General features: G+C 38.8%; 1 protein-coding gene across 4 annotated transcripts in view; it reads left to right on the forward strand.

Annotated features, from left to right (window-relative positions):
* Nucleotides 1-2,146: 2,146 nt before the first annotated feature.
* LOC122665872 overlaps nucleotides 2,147-19,080 on the forward strand; it is a 29,849-nt gene continuing 12,915 nt past the window's right edge. For 2 of the 4 annotated variants that reach the window (XM_043862008.1, XM_043862025.1), the window contains exons 1-5: nucleotides 2,147-2,476; nucleotides 3,132-3,194; nucleotides 4,889-5,629; nucleotides 6,664-6,803; nucleotides 17,064-17,145. In XM_043862008.1, the coding sequence (XP_043717943.1) occupies nucleotides 2,186-2,476; nucleotides 3,132-3,194; nucleotides 4,889-5,629; nucleotides 6,664-6,803; nucleotides 17,064-17,145 (1,317 nt within the window). In that variant the 5' untranslated portion in view covers nucleotides 2,147-2,185. Of the gene's footprint in view, nucleotides 2,477-3,131; nucleotides 3,195-4,888; nucleotides 5,630-6,663; nucleotides 6,804-17,061; nucleotides 17,146-19,080 lie in introns of all 4 variants that reach the window. The other 2 variants (XM_043862012.1, XM_043862018.1) reach the window with 2 other exon arrangements.

Consider the following 19,080-nt stretch of genomic DNA (forward strand, 5'->3'; position numbering starts at 1 on the left):
GTCTCTAACACACTAAGATTTTCCTACTGAAATTCAGACTAGCAACTCATATGTCGACGGGGAGAAAGCGACGTCAAAGGACCTAAGAATGGAGTATTTGTGGTTTCGCAAATCGTGTGCTAGGGTTTGAGGATGTGAGCGGCAACGGCATCTCTCGAGTCAAGCAGCAATGTCTTGCCCGCCTCTTTGATGGGGTTCTTGGGCTAGGCATAGAAGACGCAGGGGACATGAATCATTAACAGGAGTGGAAGCGGAACAGACTGAGACGAAGTCATTTAAACTGTTTAATGAGCTGTTTCAGCAGCACCTGAGTTAATGGGAAGAGGGGGCGAATGGAGTTGCAGGAGGAGGAAGAAGATGATTTGGGGATTTAAGGTTTTTGGATGTAAAAAGGGTAAAATTGGTATTTCCGTTTTATCATTTTAGCTTAAAAAATAATAAGAGTAAAAATGTCTAACCATTAGGGATACAGATGTAATTGTTGAAACTATAGGGAGTGTTCTGTTATTGTTTCAAACACGAGAGAGGTGCATGTAATTTGCTCGAAATTTAATAACGAGATAAGGAATGATCTGAAGTTGATGATATAATCACATGAGGTTAGGGGTGTCAATTCCAGGCCCGGCCCAGCAGGCCTGATTGAGCCCGCCCGGTTAAAGCCCAGCCCGGCCCAATCTGATTACTAAACGTGTCGGGTTGGCTTAAGCCTGACACATTAGTAATCGGGTGGTCCCGGTGTGGGGTCCTAGCCCGTCTGGCGCCTGATCGGTCTGGTCGATTCCAAACCTGACCTAGCCTGACCCGTTACAGCCCGACCCAACCCGACCCTTTAAGTTATAAACTTCCCCTCTCCTTCCCTCCAAATTTCCTATTTTTGTTTGTTTCTTTGTTGATATTTGACATTTATTGGTTAACTAGGCTAATGTACGTGAAATGAGGCTTAGTTTTTAGTTTTTAGATCTTACTTTGTTAGACGTGGTTCTATTCGGTGTTGTGCTGCAATTTTTTTTTTCCCTTTACTCATTTTGTTAGATGTGGTTCTATTCGGTGTTTTACTACTATTTTTTTTTCCTTCTACTTACTTTGTTAGATGTGCTTCTATTCGATGTTGTGCTGCTATTTTAGTTGTGATAAACTTTATTTGACTTTGAGTTGAGGTGCACCGTGACTGCCCAATGGTGTGATGGTTTGAACTTAAAATTTTGGTTGCATGTTAATTAATAAACCCACACCGTTTAGAGTTAAACGACTCATTAGCCCGTTTTGGGCCCAGTTTAGGCCCATTTAGCCAGAATAAGGCTGCCCCAATTAAAGACTGAACACCGATCGACCGAACTGAAATTGTACCATGCCCACCCAAGGCAAGCCCGAATGCCTAAACGGTCGGACACGGTGCAGCTTGTAAAATTGGTAAGGCCCAGCTAGGCCCGACCGAGACCGACCAAGCCCGACTGGTTGACATCCCTACATGAGGTAATGGTAATGATTACAAATATTTCATTTCCCTTCCCTTTAATTTCCTTCCAAACAAATAGAGCTATGTCCCTCTCTTTCATAATACTCTTCCAAAACCCCCCCTCCCCCTGCGTAATTTTTGCAAAACTCCTTCGAAGTAAGAGTATTTGAGAAGTAACTGAGGACTCAAGAATGTTAATCTTGTAAATTTGAAAGCTGGACTGATTTTGGACTCAATCGAGACCTTTATTTGTCCTATTTCTAGGGCAGGTCCATTTTCCCAAGTACTTCTAAATAGAGGGAGCGGAAATGACCACCCTACTCCTTGCCCGAATGGTGTCCACCCCCTCTATAAGAGAAACTTGGAGAAATGGAACAGATAAAAATACAACTCAAACAACGAGGGTCATGAATGAGGACCTTTATTTGTTTCATTTCCTGGGCAAGTCCATTTCTCAAAGTTCCTCTAATAGAGGGAGGGTGGAAATGACAACCTTACACATGCCCGAACACATTGCCCAGGTGAGGTCCACCCCCTTCTATTAGAGGAGCCGACAGAAAATGGAGCGGACAGAAATGGTATATTCTTGGTTCTTACCGCAGAAGGAAGAATGGCAGATCGGTTATTAACGTAAAAGTGATGTCCATTTCCAGGCCCTCTCCTCGTTATATATGAGTTCACCTTTCGGCTGCACTTGGCGGGCAAAATCCCAATTTATGGAAGCGAGAAATGGGGAACAAGAGGTACAAACAGGTCTCAAGACTCTCAGCCAGCGACGTTGAAGATGAGGGAGAAGCTCAAGCTCCTTCACAGCTTCCTTCGTCTTCTTCACACCCGGAAAATCACGAGAAAAAGAAGATGAAACTTGCGGGAGAAGAATCTGAGAGCAACGAAAATAAAGATGAAGCAGTGCAAGAGGGGGCGAAGCCGATCGGAGAAGTAATCAAGTTTACTGGCAAAGGCAGAGGACGGCGACCCCATTACAGTGCTTTCGAGTTCGATGGGAATCGATTCGATTTGGTTAGTTTTAAATTTTTTTCTCGGATTTTTACTCCCATATTTCGTCATCGACTTTTCTTACGCTTGTTGAAGAGTTTATTAGGGTTTTACATTTACTCATTATCTGACGTTTTATTGTCGAAAATTCTTTTTCTGGGGTGTAATATTGTCGGAATTCAATTGAACTTACGAGGAGATGTTTGAGGTTTTTTCGCTTTAGTTGATGTTGTTGTTTTGTTTTTCTCTATTTTCAATTTCGGACCTAAGTTGCAATCTCTGACAATTTTGTGCGAGTCGAGGAAAATCACAAATACTCTTGAAGTTCATCTAATTGAGACATTTTCTTCGCTCGTTTTGGTTGAGTACTATACGAATTTATGACTGAAATTGAACATTCCAAAGAAAAGCACGTAGGGTGGTAAATAAGGGAAAATCTGAACAGGGATTCTTCTCTTTGTCATTCAACTCTTGCTCTAGCTTTCATATTGCAGTCCTGGTGTTTCTGAGATGCCTGATTTTAGGTATTTTCAGTTCTTTACCCGGTCTTTGGATGGTGGAGGTTGAGAATATGTTCGCTATCTATTTAATTTGACTTACTGCTAGTGAAGTTGGTTTTCGTTAGCTAGCTTTATCAACTTCTCATATAAGATTCCATTTGGCTGTTGTTGTCCTGCAGGAAGATCCAGTACTTTTAACACCCGAGGATGCAGATCAGAAGCCTTATGTTGCTATCATTAAGGTGAGTGTGTTATCGATGTCAGTTTGCATAAATTGGATACTTAATAAGTTGCTAATGTTTTGTATTCTTTGTATTTTTTAATTCCTACCCAATATTTGGATATCTGAATGCCTGTCACATCAAGAGGAAGTTGTACTTTACTTTTATAGACTACTAGATTTATAATGACAATTTCTCATCAGATAACAGCATATTGAAGTTTAATTAAAAAGAAAAAAAGCATATCGAAGTTTGAATGTAATGTCACAAGTTGCTTGATCCACCAAAGCAAGTTGATGGTTATCCTGTCCAATCTGCACACTAATACTCAAATACATGCAAATGCGTCCTAGGTGCACAGAAAGATCCAAAATCAAAGTTAAGAAAAGTTGCAATTGATGATGATGCAGAGGGATTGAGTCTTGAACCCATGGACCTCTAGTTAATGGGATATGTTTATTGTGAATAATTTATCATTAACAGATAAGAGAGTTAATTCAACTAGATGCAAACCACATTAGGTTGGATACATTAGGAATAACCAATTTCCGTGAAGAAACAGCATACTGTAGGTACTACCATGTAAGAGTCTGAAGTTAAGAAGCTTTCAAAAATAAAAAAAAAGTACAGCTTTAAGGCTAGAAGGTCAATTCAGTTTTGAAGATTTATAGGAGATAGTGAACTTTCTTGTTTAACTAAATTGTTCGGGAAGATATTAGCACTAAGAAAATTCCAGATGAAATGAGGAAATGCATTATGGTACCTATCTAAAAGAATGAGGGAGATGTTTAGAATTGAATCAACAATCATGGAATTGAACTTATAAGCCATATTAAACTCTGTGAGTGATTAAGAACCGACTAAGAAACTGAGTGACTGTAAACAGATCAAGACATGGAATTAGAGATAGATCATCGTTTCGGATTTATTTTAAGGAGATTTTTGAATGAAGTTATTTACTTTATGGAGGAATTTAGAAGAAAAATGGAATGTTTTCTCATGGTTTTTATGGAGTTAGAGCAAGTATATGGTAAGTATCCTAGGAGAGTGTTGGTGGGTTTTGGAAAAGATGAGTCGTTTTTTTTTGCGCGGGGGGTTTGTTGGCTTAGTGATGCAGATCGATCAGAGGATCTACTGGTGTTGGGTTTTCTTTTAAGATAGAAGGAAAGAGACTGCTAGCAATGAAGTCGCAAGGATAGGGAAGAAAGGGAATCAAAAGGATGAGGGGATGGTAGAATTGTTGGAGAGAGAGAGCCTCCATGCGGCTCCACGAGTTAGAAAACAACTTCTTTGTGAAGCGGGCGTAAGGCTGCATACATTATGACCCTCCCTAGACCCCACAGTGGCGGGAGCCTCGTACAATGGCTACGGCCTTATAAAGACCAAATAAACTGCCTTTAGGACTCCTAAACCATATAAATAACTATCCTTTCAAGTTACCTAAATGAAAACTAACTTAAACTGATCAAATGCTTGTTATAAAATACTCCAAACAACATTAATTACTAACTAATAATAAGACATATAATACTTAATTAAAAAAGGACTCTTTTGAAGTACAACTGCATGATTCCTGCAGTATCCTTCTATACATTTTTTGTATTTTATACATCTCGTCTTCTGTTGGTCCTCTGTATTATTTTCAAGTGATCTAGTCTTAACAATTTAATTGGGTACTCTTTTTTTGGGATAAGTTCTGATTTTTTTGTTTGCAGGATATTGAACAAACCAGTGATGGGAGTGTGATGGTTACTGGTCAGTGGTTCTATCGTCCTGAGGAGGCAGAAAAAAAGGGTGGAGGAAGCTGGGAACCACGTGATACTAGAGAGCTGTTCTACAGTTTCCATCGAGATGCTGTTCCAGCGGAATCTATAATGCACAAATGTGTGGTGCATTTTGTGCCCTTGAACAAGCAGCTTCCTCAACGCTCACGGCATCCTGGTTTTATCATCCAAAAAGTGTATGATATTGTGGAGAAAAAACTTTGGAAATTAACAGATAAAGACTATGAGGACAGCAAGCAACATGAAATTGATCTTCTAGTTCAGAAAACTAAAGAGCGTCTAGGAGAACTTCCTGATGTTGAGCCTGAAGATGCCCCTGCTGAACAGGAAGAGCCATTGAAGAATAAACGTTCCCTCAGAAAGAAAAATATCTCTCCTCTTGATGTGTCAAGGGAAGATGATGTGGCCACCAGGTCCAGCCTAAAAACAGAAACACCAGGAAGTGCTGTCAATGAGGCTTCGGAGTTTTATTTAATATTAACAAACTTCAAGGCTTTAACTGGAGAATCATACCGTGACAAATGTTTGGAGAGACTTCTCCAAGCAGTTCAGTATGTATCCAACCCAAAGGGTAATGTGCAGGTGGATGATAAAGAAAAAGCTGGGCCTGTATCCACTGAAAATGGCAACAATCTCACAGAAACTACAGATGGCTCTCAGGAGAGTATGAAGGTGCACAATGAACATTTCCCCTCAATCATTGTATAAGTTTTGAATCCAAGTTCCTTACTCAAATGATTGGGCATGTAGATAACCACTAAACCAAATTTTATTAGTAGCATCACAATGTTATTATGTTATCCTTTTGAGATATTGCTAATACAGTTGTTTCAATAAAGTCGGTCAACATTTGGGTAGCTTTTATAATTTAATTGCTTGCTGGCAAATTTCTTACGACTCTTCTGGGTTCTGGAAATTTCAATTTATGAGTGTGATATGGAGAAGGGATTTTGTATTTCAACTTACCATGTACTGGAGTTGTACTTTATGGGGATAGTAACGAAGTGGGGAATTTTATGAGAAAGAACTGTGGAAGTGTCTTCATGCTTTGAAGTGTCATCTTGATGTAGGATGTCCTCTCGCTTTGAGAGTTTGAGGATCTAAGGCTGTACTACTAGGAAGAAACAGTATGAAAGGGTCAAGTATTGATTTCTATTTGGTAGAAGGATTCAAAATAAAGGTTTTTATAAGCAGATGGGGTTGGGGTTTAGATTTTGGAGATTAGGATAAAATTTGAAAGAGTCGTACCTGGGCAGGGTTTAGGTAGACTAGTAAATATGATTTCTTCAATTGATTAGAGAGTTTTTATTTGTGAGACTCTGGACAGAAAAGAGAAAGGTAGGTGTAAGAATTAATAAACTAATGATGATGATGATATTGTTCTGATATAGAAGAGGTGCAGTGTCTTGGAATGCAAAATATAATACCATTGTGCTTATGTACTATTGATTACATGATCCAAACCTGGTGTTTGATATGGATGATTATATAAGTTTTGATGAATCCGAGAAAATATTGGTATGAATCCCCAACTTCATGTTTACATAGTGGTTGCAAATATATGTATTGATTACATGATGTTGCTGTGTCAGCGGTAACTGCTCTTGAGAGTTTCTTGCATGAAATTCTTGCACACACACATATTTTCAACTTATTATGATTCTTATTATGTTTTAATTGAAATAGCAACTTGTTGGATTTCACAGGGTGATGGAGCTATGCGCTGGCCAGATGCTGCTGTGTTAGCGGTAACTGCTCTTGAGAGGGTCTCACATGAAACTCTTGCCTCTGATTTTACGAAGTATAACCAAAAGATGAGACAGCTAGTATTCAACCTTAAGGTTCAGTGATGGATACCTTTTACTTTACATTGTTGGTGTTTTTCTCTGTTGATATGGTGAAGTCTTACAAGAATATGGTGCATGTTGACATATAGAAATGTTGTATTAGTTTGAATTTTGATTATGATTACTTTGCAAATTCAATTACACATGAGTGAACCCTGATCATATCTTGTTTATCCTATTTAAGTAGTTGTTGGGTTTCGTAAGGATTTTCAACTGTGGCTGATGGATCTTCATTTGCACATGTCTACATTGGTCCATCTTATGGATTATATGTTACAATTTGTAGGGTTTTCATATTATTCTAGAACTTGGTATTTGGATTTCTTCCAGTTGATTTTTTGAAACCTGTTCTGGATCAAATGGCTGAACTGGTTGGACCATCAACGGACAAGCTTTTGGGTCACTTTCCATATTGATCTGAAGAGCTATGAGAATTGACAGGCTCTGTTTGAACTGTTCATTTTCATGGTGAACCGGAGATGGCTGAACCATTTGGCCTTGGTTAGAATCGTTAGATCATCATTGAAACTTTCAAAAGGGTGTATCAGACCACAAGGATCCCGCCACTGAAAGGTTTGGGGAGGGTCATAATGTGAGCAGCCTTACCCCCACTTCACGGAGAGGCTGTTTCCCGTCATAAAAACTTTATAACTTATAATTTCTTTTTTCCATAAAAAGTATAATATTTCCCAAAAGAATGAGAGGCTTTCCAAAGAAAGCCAACCCCGCATTATAGAGGAAAGCCCTGCGACCCTACTATTCAACTACGGGGTAAGCAAAGCAGTATGGTAACCTTCTGCTCGGCACTTAGTGCCTCCGACCCGAACTAGCTCACTGCAATCCTCGAATTGGGAGGAAGAGAACCAGCACCTGAACGCTTACTCTTACTGCTCTTCACAGGTTCACCTCTTTTCTTAGGATTGGCTATGACTTGATAGGATATGCGTGCTTCTTTCTTTATGCCATTGTATTGACCTGCCTTGACCCAATGGTCAAACTGGATGCCAGGTGTTTTTCTGTGCCTGGGTTACGTTTTAAAACATAGCTTCTAGTTATGGATTTGTTGAAATAATTTTTTAATATTTTAAGCTGTAGGTAAAGAACAACAACGTTATCAGTTACTCGTGTTTGTAACACACTGATTAGTCGGTTTGATGGGTTTCTAATAGCCTAGGTGATTAGGTGATTATGATCAGAAACTCAATTGAAATCAGAATTGCACTGAAGAAACAAAGAACCAAATTCTAGAAAATTTGAATAACTCGAAATCAAAGGATTAGATGTTGTCCAGAAACTGGTCAAATACTCTATTCAGATAAAAGAGCAGAATATCAAAACCTGAAGTTAATTCAATGGTCTAATTCAAAGTTACAGAAGAATCCTATTTGAGATAGGACTTTTCAAAGCTAAGAACCAATACCAGTGATTGGAGTGACTTCAGGACAGCAAGTAGATATTATTAGATTGTCACAATAGTAGGAAAACACAGAACTAATACCAGAACAATAATCTGAGTTATTAAACAAAACAGAAATCAAATAATCAATAATGTTAACTGGATATCGAATAAACAAACCTAAGAAATCAGAAATCTTAGTAGTAGTCAGGTAGGGGAAGAGGTTACCTAGCAGCCTTCAAACTCGACATGAGTAAAGCATATGATAGAATAGAATGGAGCATCCTAGAAGCAGTGTTGAGGAAGTTGGGTTTCTGTGATAAATGGGGTTTGCCTTCGCCTTCAATGTATAGGCACCGTATCCTCCTTGATTAATGAAGTACAAAAGGGTATTTGTCAATCCAGCTAGAGGCTTAAGACAAGGAGATCCACTCTCACCAAGTTTATTTATTTTATGTACCAAGTGTCTTACCTCTTTGGTCGCTGGGGCAGGACCTTCGGGAAATTTGCAAGGCATCAAAGTTATGTTGTAAAGCATTAGGGCAAGTAGTGACCTTTCAGAAGTCATCAAGACATCAACAACTTTCACCCCAAATACTCCGGCTAGGCTTTGTACGATCTTTGCAATAATTAGAGTCTGCAATCGTATTCAGCCTGGGAAATACTTGGGGCTTCCAACGGAGATCAGTACAAATAAAAAAATCCGATAGGGCTCTAAAAAAAATTGCAGGATGGAAAGAGAAATTACTATCACTGGTAGGAAAGAAGGTATTATTGAAGCGGTAGCTACTGGCACACCAGCATATACAATGGCACACTTCAAGCTTCCAAAAGGCTTACTTGAGTAGTTAAATGAAGCAGGTTGCAGATTTCTATGGGGACAGAAACAAAATGAGAGGAAGATACATTGGGTTGGTTGGGACACTTTGTGTAAACTAAAAGAGGAGGCCTTGCAAAAGGGATAAATGTAGCCAGTTAGCAATGGTAAGGGAAGAGCCTTGGATTCTTTTACTTGAAGGGTACATGGTGCAACTACTAAGACCTCCAAACTGTCAAGAGAGCTGGTTTCTGATATCATCACTCAAAATGCTTCACTGGAATGGTACAGAGCCGAGAATCTTCTTCATGCATCATGACGTTGATGCCATTCTTAAGATTCCACTTAGTTTTGAATACTGCCAGGATAAGCTTTATTGGGGTCCGTACCCAAAAGGACTTTTCGCGATGAAGTCGGTTTTTAGACTTGGAGCATCCATAGACCCCCACAATCAAGCTCAAGTGCAAGAGTCAACCTCATTCCCAATGTGGTTTGGAAGATAGTTTGGAACTCAAAGATCCAAACAAAAATTCAATCTTTTATCTGGAAATCATGCATAAATGTAATTGGTATTCAGGCTAACCTCAAGCACAAGAATATTCTCCAATCAGTTTTGTGCCCGTGATGTGGACAAGTGAGAGAGACGATTGATCATGCCTCTTAAAATGGCCTCATGCCCAACAAGCGTAGTTTGCATCACGTGTACTGGTGCAATTAGCTACCAGCTAAGGTTGGCTCTTTTATGAATGGGTAATTAAATGGGGAATGAACCCAGGTTTGACCAAGAAAGAGCAAACAGTGTTTCTTCACTGCTCATGCAACTATTGCATGGGAGATTTGGAAGCACTGAAATGGAACGGTCTTTAAGGTAACTTTACCAGCTTTTAGACCATGGATAGAAATGGTGAATAGGATGGTGGAATAGAATTTGTCTTTTTCTGCTGCCCCTCATAGCCCACCAAGGGTACATGGGGGGGGGTGTAGATGGGATAAACTCCCGGGCGAGATCCCAAGCAAACCCAAATCAGAAAAGTCAACCTTCTCAGATGAAGGTTATACTTTAGGATTCAATCACAAACAAGTAGTATTGATATCCTTCAGAAGATTAGAGTGATCTAACGGTTGGATCGAAAGTAATTAGATAAGTTATCTGAAACTGAGATGCAGCAAACAAGAGAGAGATTAAATTAAACCAAATCCAAGCAATAAAACAGCCCCAAACTTAGGTCGAGTCTTACTCTAGATATGATCAACAAAAATCCCAAATCTGTTTAAAATCTGATGGCCAGATTCAAAGTAATCAAAAGGTATTAGGTCAAGTTGATGTTGGGGAGTCTTCGAACTTGAGACTGCTTGATATCTGTCCTCTTCCATTGGTATGTTACTATCCCTTACCGGAGTAACTTAACGTAGCTCAATTTTCTGCAACCTTTCATTCATAGCTCTGTGATCAGCTTGTAGTTGCTGAAACATCTCGATAAACTTTGCCATAGGGTCGGGTGCTGCTGGCAGCACTGGTTGACGATGTTCATCCATGGCTCTGATACCACTTAATTTAGTCTTAGGTTTGAATTGTCAAACTGGGAGACAAATGACCTGGATCTGGTCTGAACAGTAATTTGGTTAGGTCAAAATTGGTGATTTTGGTCAAATTAGGGTTTGGGTTTAGTGGGGGTTAGGGTTTGGTCTAGGCAGCAAGTAGGAGTCTTCCGGTGAAGGTTACGTTAACCGTTAACAAACCAGTGACTGTTTATAGGCTCGGCAGCAAGGTTTTATGGTTAGGGTTAGGGTCTTGGGAAAGATGGTTGAGTGGAGTTTCTAGGGTTAGAGTTGTCAATTAGGGCTGCAACTTTGATCGAGTTTCCTATAAAGGGAGGGAAGTCCTCGATACAAATATGGATGATTTCCTACGGTTGGAATGGGCTGGACTGTGAATGGATTGTAGAGGAAGGTTTAGAGATGGAGGAGACTTTAGGGTTTGGTAGTTTATAGGATTAGAAGAAGAATGGTTAGGGCTGGGATGAGTAAAACTCACTGTTGTTGCAGAATTCCTTGGCAGCAGCTTGTTTGATTGTAAATCTTGAATCAAGGTTTAAGAACTCGTCGCGAGTACAGGTTTCGACCTGGCCAAAAAGCAAGTTGGGGTAATTTTTTTTTTTTTGGAACTCGATGGCTGGTTTCTGGGTTTTAGACCAAGTTTGGTCATGAAAGTTGGTATAAAGCCTATTTTGGGCCATTTAAACACAATGATACTATCAGATTTTGAAAAATCAAAATCCAAATAGGAGTTTCACTTAGTGGGAAACCAAGACAAACACTTATGCTAGAGACCAGGACAGACACTTATTTATGCCTAATATTATTTAAGTAAATGTTTTTGTATTTACTTAAGATATTATTCATAAATAAGCAAATACCACCTATTTGAATCTAATAAAAATAGTTAAAAAATAAAAATCCAAAAGGATAAAAAGTCACCCCCCAATTCATGAACAAAAACTGAATTTTCGGCGGTGTGTGCAATTTTCAACTTTCTAATGTTGGGGTTTTTCTCAAATCTAAAAATTCCATAATTCTTAATATGGTAAAACATTGCTGAAAGCCAAAAGTGCGGTAAAATATTCATTTGTTTTGATGGCTACAAAAATATTTTCATTTAGAGTGTTTTTGACAGCATTCGTGCACACCAAATTAAGTTTGACCGGTACATAACTCTTTCAAAATAAATCAGATTTAAGCAATCTTGGACTTGTTGGAAAGCTTTCAAAGAAATAAGTGTCTGTCCTGGTTTCTGGCATAAACAAGTGTTTGTATACCAAGGTTTGCATAAATAGGTGTCTGTATACGAAGATTTCCCACCAAGATGACCAAAACTACTAAGATTTTCCACTGAGATGACCAAAACCATTGAGATCTTGGCGAGATCTCGATCGAGACATTGTAACTTTCCATTTTGCTCTTCATCTCGTCTCGAGCTTTTGAAATAGCGAGATATTTGAGGAGATCTCGCGAGTTCTTGTTCCATGTCTTGAATAAAAACCAGAACTTGAATTGAACTTTAATGGGAGTTTCAAAAGAACCACCCAGGCTTCAAACTGCAAGGTGTCGATTGGATCAAACACCAATACCACCAGTCTTGATCATACACAAGACAATCTTCATTGGTGAAGAATAAGTTACAGAGCAGCTTGAGAGAGTTTTCAAAAATCGGAGGTGAGAATACCCCCCACAAAATTTACTTTATTTATAATGGGCCGAAGGCCTACTCCTAACCAACCTAGGAGAAGGAATGACTCCCCCCCCTACCCGAGCTCTATTACAAGTCACTTAAAAGGTCATGTGACTAACTTAAGTTGGTCAGATGACTACTAAAACACTTAAATAAAAGCTAGCCGATTCTGTCATGTGGCCACTTAAAAAGGTCACATGACTACATAAAAAAAAAAAAATTTAATAAAAAGGGGATCATGTGACCACTTAAGTAGTCACATGACTTATTACATCAAATAAAAACTAAGTATAAACTAACTGCTAACAGTAATACTACTTGGACAGCTTTGACTTCTTCTTCTTCTTCTTTCGAACATAAGTCTTTGAACCTGCATCACCTAGTACGTAAATCAATCTCAGGTGCAATAACAAAGTTGGCTGAAAACTGGGTTAAATCAGGGTGCTGCCAGTGGTTAAATCTAAGATTTATGAGAATTTTAATAAAAGGGATGGATCACTAGTAGCATTAACCAGATCTAATGAGAAATCTAAACTAACCAGAGTATGAAAGTCAGAACAGAAAACTAATCGGTAAGAGACAAAATCAGTACCTGGTTTGGAGTAAAAACATAGCAAGAAGAAAGATAAAAAGATAGCACAGTTTTCCCACCGACAGGATCAGACTCCCTCTGTCCTAGCTTCCCACCATGGCCGAGTCGCTAACTGATTCTCACAGCGGTGTTCCAAAACTTCGAGCTTCAATTCAATAAATCGTGAGGAGCCCTTGGCTCTACAAAGTTTAAATAGAAAAGAAAAAATCTATTCCTACTCTGACTAGGAAATCTGATCATAGTCTAACTATAAAAATTTTTATTGCTAATTACAACCGTAACTTAAAAAGGAAACATAGTTTAACTAGGAAACCTTAACAACTTAAATTAAAAATTAAGTAACTAACTAATGAGCCAACATATGGGCTGGAATAAGCCCGCAAATGGGCTGGAATAAGCCCGCAAATGGGCTGGAACACCTGTCTGAGAGCTAGGCCTTCAGCTGGGCCTGCTGACCCCTTTTCTTCTTGTGGGAGTATGGAAGATACTCCTCTGCATCGGTACATCAATTTCATCCACCTTCCACCCACAAATATGAATTCAGCAGGGGGTTCTCTCCTCATTTTCACGGATGCAGCACTCTCTTCAAAGCCGAAAGCCATGGGTTGGGCTGCCTTATCCTTGATGATCAGTGGAAATTGCTCTTAGTTGCTAGGGATCATTTGTACCCTAGTTCGGCTCTCACACTCAAAATGGGATTAATTACAGTTATCCATGCTGGACTAACATTGTTGTCTTTTATTCGGATTGTCACTGTGATTCACTGCTTGACTGATGAAGCCTTCCAGCTACCTACTGAAATCTCCACCATAATCATGGATATAAAGCTCATACAGGCATGTCTCGAGTCCTGTTTTTTACTCATGTTGCTAGGTCTGAAAATGTAGTCACCCACTCTATTTGTAAGGGGGTTGTGTATTATCCTTTAAGGGGCTTTGGGAGTCCTCTTTACTTGAGGATCTTCTAAAGATTCTACTTCAATTTTTGCCTTGTGTGGCTTAATAAATTTCCCCCTCTGCGGGTTTGCACCCCACAAAAATAGAGTAGTAGTAAGATTCTAATGATCTGATGTCAGGTTCTGAAATTAAAACCATGGATAAGTTCAGGATAGGGTTTGATTGTCAAATCTGAGATCAGAATTGGAATACCTATGGTGATAAGCAAGAATCTGAAATTTCCAGAATTATAGTATGTGCAGGAACTTGAAGAAACTACTGACCTGAATTAATGATTGATAGTCTAGGAGAATGCAGAAATAGAAGAAAGATGTGGACCAAACATCCCACCTGGAACTAGACTGAAATCCCATCAAGCAGAGCCAAGCTTTATTCAATATTAAAAACCATGGGGAGGCTTTAATCCTTACATTGTTTATGTAGAACTAAAGGTGCACTTACAATAGGAAAGTATACTTGAAATAGGAAGCTCTATCCATAATACAAATAGATATCCATTAGAAGTTTAGAACTAAAACTCTACCTTAGTTAGAATTGGTGTTCCATATGATTAAAAGTTAAAAACTTTATCTAATATTGGAAAAGGAGTTCTATTCATACAAGACTATCCTCAACAACCGAAGGAAATAACAATTAATCAATGAAAGATAACACTTACATCTTTTCAAGAAAATGACGCGAGATCCCGCGGTGAAGAAATAAGGAGATCTTTCTATATCGACATATCAGTTGAAAAAATTATAGGCAAATTCCTGGATCAACCTGTAAAAATGTGGAGAAGAACCAAAACTAAACTAATAATGTAAATCCCGTATTCCTACTTCTTACCCATAATTGAGGCCCATTAAAGTGTCCCATTAGACCAAAGGCCCAACACATATATAACCTAATCCAAGACTTATTTCTACTAAAATAAGCCCCCACATCTGTGATTTATCTGCATCAAGGTTGCTTAGTTATCATGGCACCTAGGCCAGTCACAGACTCACAGTGGCCAATCGCCTTTGCAAGGCCAAGGCTCCCAAGGTGGGTGCTTATATTATATTGCAGGCCATATTTCCTGGTACTTTTCATCATTTAAATGTGAATATATATATTTAATATGGGGTTATAAAGGTCAAATATAGATCATAAGGGGGTAAAGGTGAGATTGTGGAAAAATACAAAAGGAGAAATAAAAAATGATTAGAATTTATAGTTTGGGGCAGGATCATTAAGTTTTGGGTCATGGACACCTTGGCACATAAAAGAGACTGGTTAAATTGGAGCTCAAGAAGCCACCATGTTGCGTTGGATTTGCTTAAGTTATGCTAGGTTGAACACAATGTCATATGTTATTACAACAATGGAAAAATAAAGGTATTAACTAATGTAAGACTAAATTAACCTTAATTTAGTCCCAAATAACCCACAATAGTTCACAGCAGTCACTCAAAATTAACCCCAACATCAGGGCATAAGAAGGGCCGAAACTCAGATGTAAAACTTGGGTTGTAATCCAAAATTCAGCCACTCAGTAGGGCTGATAGCAAGGTCGAGTGTAGGCCCCAGAGTATTCAGCAAACCCTCCAGACAGGGACAGAATAGGATGACCAGATCACCAATTATCAACAGATCACAAAATTAGAAAGTATAAATCAATGGATTAAAGCCAAACCAGCCTTGGAAGGGAACCAAATTCAGATCAATTGGTGCTTGTATGGAGTAGAAGCACTGCTGAAAGTTTCACTTGATTCTGATGATTGAATTGAAATTTGGAAGATATGACAGCGACACCAAAATAGAAGGTTAAGAGTTATTTCACAATCCAGCACTTTGTTTACTCCAATGAGGATCGAGTGGAGGCCTTGTGGAGTAGGTGATCTGTAGCAAGTTTGGTGTCATTTTGATGGACAGAAGTAAAGTTATGAAGGGGGAATGAAAATAGAAGGTTTGCGGATATGGAAGATTCCAGCCAATGGAATGGGGTAGACATGGGGATCGAATGGAGGGGTTGATGTTGTGGTTCTATGCTCCAAATCCCAGCGGATTTCGATGGATGAATGTGGAGATATGCAGCCTTGAAGTTGCAGCCTGAACTTGGGGCAGAACTGAATCCTCAAGGTATGAAAATCTCCTTATGTTGATCAGCGACAGCAGCCTTGATGCATATGGGGATTAACTGCAGCCTTCCAGTGAGTCATTACAACACTTGTATTGATCACAGGGTAGCAGCAACACAACAAGAGATCGATTGCAAAGGAGGAGAAGATAGAAGAGAGGGGGGGGGGATAGGGGAATGGCTCTCTCGGATTGGGTCTCTCACCCACAACTAACCCAGCTGTTGAAACATGGAATTTCTCCCATAACCGATGGCAACATGGCCTGAAAATTCTATTCTCCAAAATCTGTTTCTATTACAAGAGGGACTGCCTATTTAATGGAATATGCCAGCTTACAAAATTAGAAACTTAAGAAATAGCAACTTCTGAAAATAAAAACCTAATGAAAATAGAAACTAGGCTTTATAGTTCAGCCAACATGCAAGGAACAAAATTAGAAACTAGTAAATATAGTAACCTACTAAAGGCTGCAAAAATAGAAACTAAGGTGCACCAATCCTAGTTGACTGGTCGAAGGAGAAGATGTCAAAACTCAAAATCGTGGAGCATCTTTGAGCAGCTTCTAGAAGCCCTGCTGGGCTGGCTCGAGTTGGTCCAGTTCTGGCCCAAAAAGTACCTGGTTCGATGGTTCTTCTGCTTCTTCCTCTTCTGGGCAGAATCTACATCATTTACCGCATTGCAGAAAATAATAATGTTCACTCTCTTGTTTGGATGTCTGTAGACATTGATATTTATTATTGAAGCAGCTTAGGAAACAGAGCTGGACCAACTCTTTGATGCAAGTAAATGTTATGTTTGCCATCAATGATAATGAGAACTGCATTCAAAATGGAACAACTGAACAACACAGTATATCAGAGCCCGGAGTGCTGTTTTCATTTTGTTACCTGTAGAGGGCTTTCCATTATTTTCACATAATGTTGCATTTGTTTAGTGCACCTAATAACCTTGTTATAGGACCTAATAGACCTCTTTTGAAACATCTGGAAAAGAAAAGACTTGTTAGTTTAACCCCCCCTTTTTTTTTTTGCAAATTCTAAAATTTAGATGGATGTCATTGTTTGACAACTACCGGGTTGCTGATGTTTTAGCAATATTTATCTGTTCCTTTTAAAAGGAGTATCACATGACCTGATAATTTTCAATGTTGAATAACTTGTGACAGAGCAATGCGATGTTAGCCAGACGTCTGGTAAAAAGAGAGTTGGAACCTTCAACAATTCTTAACATGTCACCTAATGAACTAAAGGTATGGATAATGTCTTGGGAATCTGTTCTTGTAATATATTTTCATTTTGTATTTTTCCGCATTATTAACCTCGATTTATGTGGATTGGTTGATGGTTGAAGTCAATGAACTTCAAATATCGGTCTTTTATTTGTTTCTGGTCTCGGTTAGCTAGTTGTCTAAATTAGCACTAATAACTTGAGTTTATCCTTAGTGTTAAGGCTACAAAAGGGGTGGAAAAATTTTTGTAACTAAAAATTCAGCATTAGTTCTCCACTAAAGGTTTTACAACTCCAAGAACAACAACAACTACTACTCAGCCTTAACCCAACTAGAAGTGGTCAGCTACCTGGATCCTTGCCCTCCAATCAGTTCTATTTGAGGTCATACTTGATACAAGGCTAAGCTGTGCATTTCTTTCCTCACCTCAATTCCTAGGGTCATTTTAGATCCGCCCCTGGCTCTTTTAGGTCATTCAATCTTTATCAAATCACTCCTCCGTACTGAAGCATCCAAAGGCCTCCGTTAAACGTGGCTATGCTACCTCAAACAACTTTCTTGTAGCTTATCATGTACGGAGCTACTCCCAAATTAGCTCAATATGAGATTCCTTACTTTATCCTTCCTAGTTCTGTCTCATCCATCTCAACATCCTCATCTCCGTACATCGAGTTTACTTATATGATGTTTCTTAGTTGCCCAACATTCTGCACCATATATCATAGCTGGTCGTAAGATTGTCCTATAAAATTTTCCTTCAAGTTTTAAAGGAATACGTCAATCACACAATACTCCGAATGCACCTCTCCACCGAAGACTAACTAATTACTGGAGCACTTACTAACAATGGACAATTATTGAATTTGAATACTATTATTGGCTGGCCTGGCCCTCCCTTAGTATTCAAATGACCCCGAGAATTATTTATGTGTCTAGATCGATCAGAGGTTCGGCTTGCTTCTCCCTCACCTTTTTAGCGTTCTGGGGCCCTAAAATATAGATATATAGATAAATATAGTACCTTTTCTTCTACCTCCGAAGGATGGGTTGTATGGCGAAAGAAGTGTCGAAGGGCAGTCCTCCATCCGTCCTATTTTAATTCTTTGTGAAACTTTATCCTCTATCACTTTCTTTATTTATGATTGAGCCCAAATACCTAAAATAATCACTTTGCAGAATCTACCTCTCATCAATTTTCACCACCTCATTATCCATCCTAGTGTAACTAAAGTTACACACCATGTACTCCTTCTTTGTTCTACTTATCTTAAATCTTTTTTATTCCAAGGTTGATCTCCATAACTCCAATTTGGTGTTAATCACTGCTTTTGTCTCGTCCACCAAAACAATATCATCAGCAAAAAGCATACACTAGGGAACCTCATCTTGAATGTGTCTGGTCAAATCATCTATGATAAGCATAAACAAATAAGGGCTTAGAACACTTCTCCTCTCTAGTACTTGCTAGATTAACTCTCTAGGGAACCTCATCTTGAATTCACTACTTGATCCCCACAATTCTTACACTAGTCACCATATCATCATGCATATCTTTAATTATGTTCACATATTTACTTGAAACACTTCTCCTCTCTAGTACTTGCTAGATTAACTCTCTAGGGATTCTATTATAAGCTTTTTTTAGGTCAATTAAGACCATATGAATATCCTTCTTGCAATCTCTAAATCTTTCCATGAGTCTCTTAAGTAAGTAATTGCTTCTGTCGTGGATCTCCATGGCATAAAACCAAATTGGTTCTCCGTAATATTAGTTTCTTGTCTTAAGTGGATTTCAATAATCCTCTCCCATAATTTCATAGTATGACTCATTAGTTTTATGTCTCTATAGTTATTGCAGCTCTAGATATCGCCTTTATTTTTACAAATTGGAACAACAATTCCTCTCCTCCAATCATCTGGCATTTTTCTTGTGGGGTTCATAATCTTATTAAATAG

This window comes from Telopea speciosissima, chromosome 1 (genome assembly GCF_018873765.1).
Source record: "Telopea speciosissima isolate NSW1024214 ecotype Mountain lineage chromosome 1, Tspe_v1, whole genome shotgun sequence".
Lineage (NCBI taxonomy): Eukaryota > Viridiplantae > Streptophyta > Magnoliopsida > Proteales > Proteaceae > Telopea > Telopea speciosissima.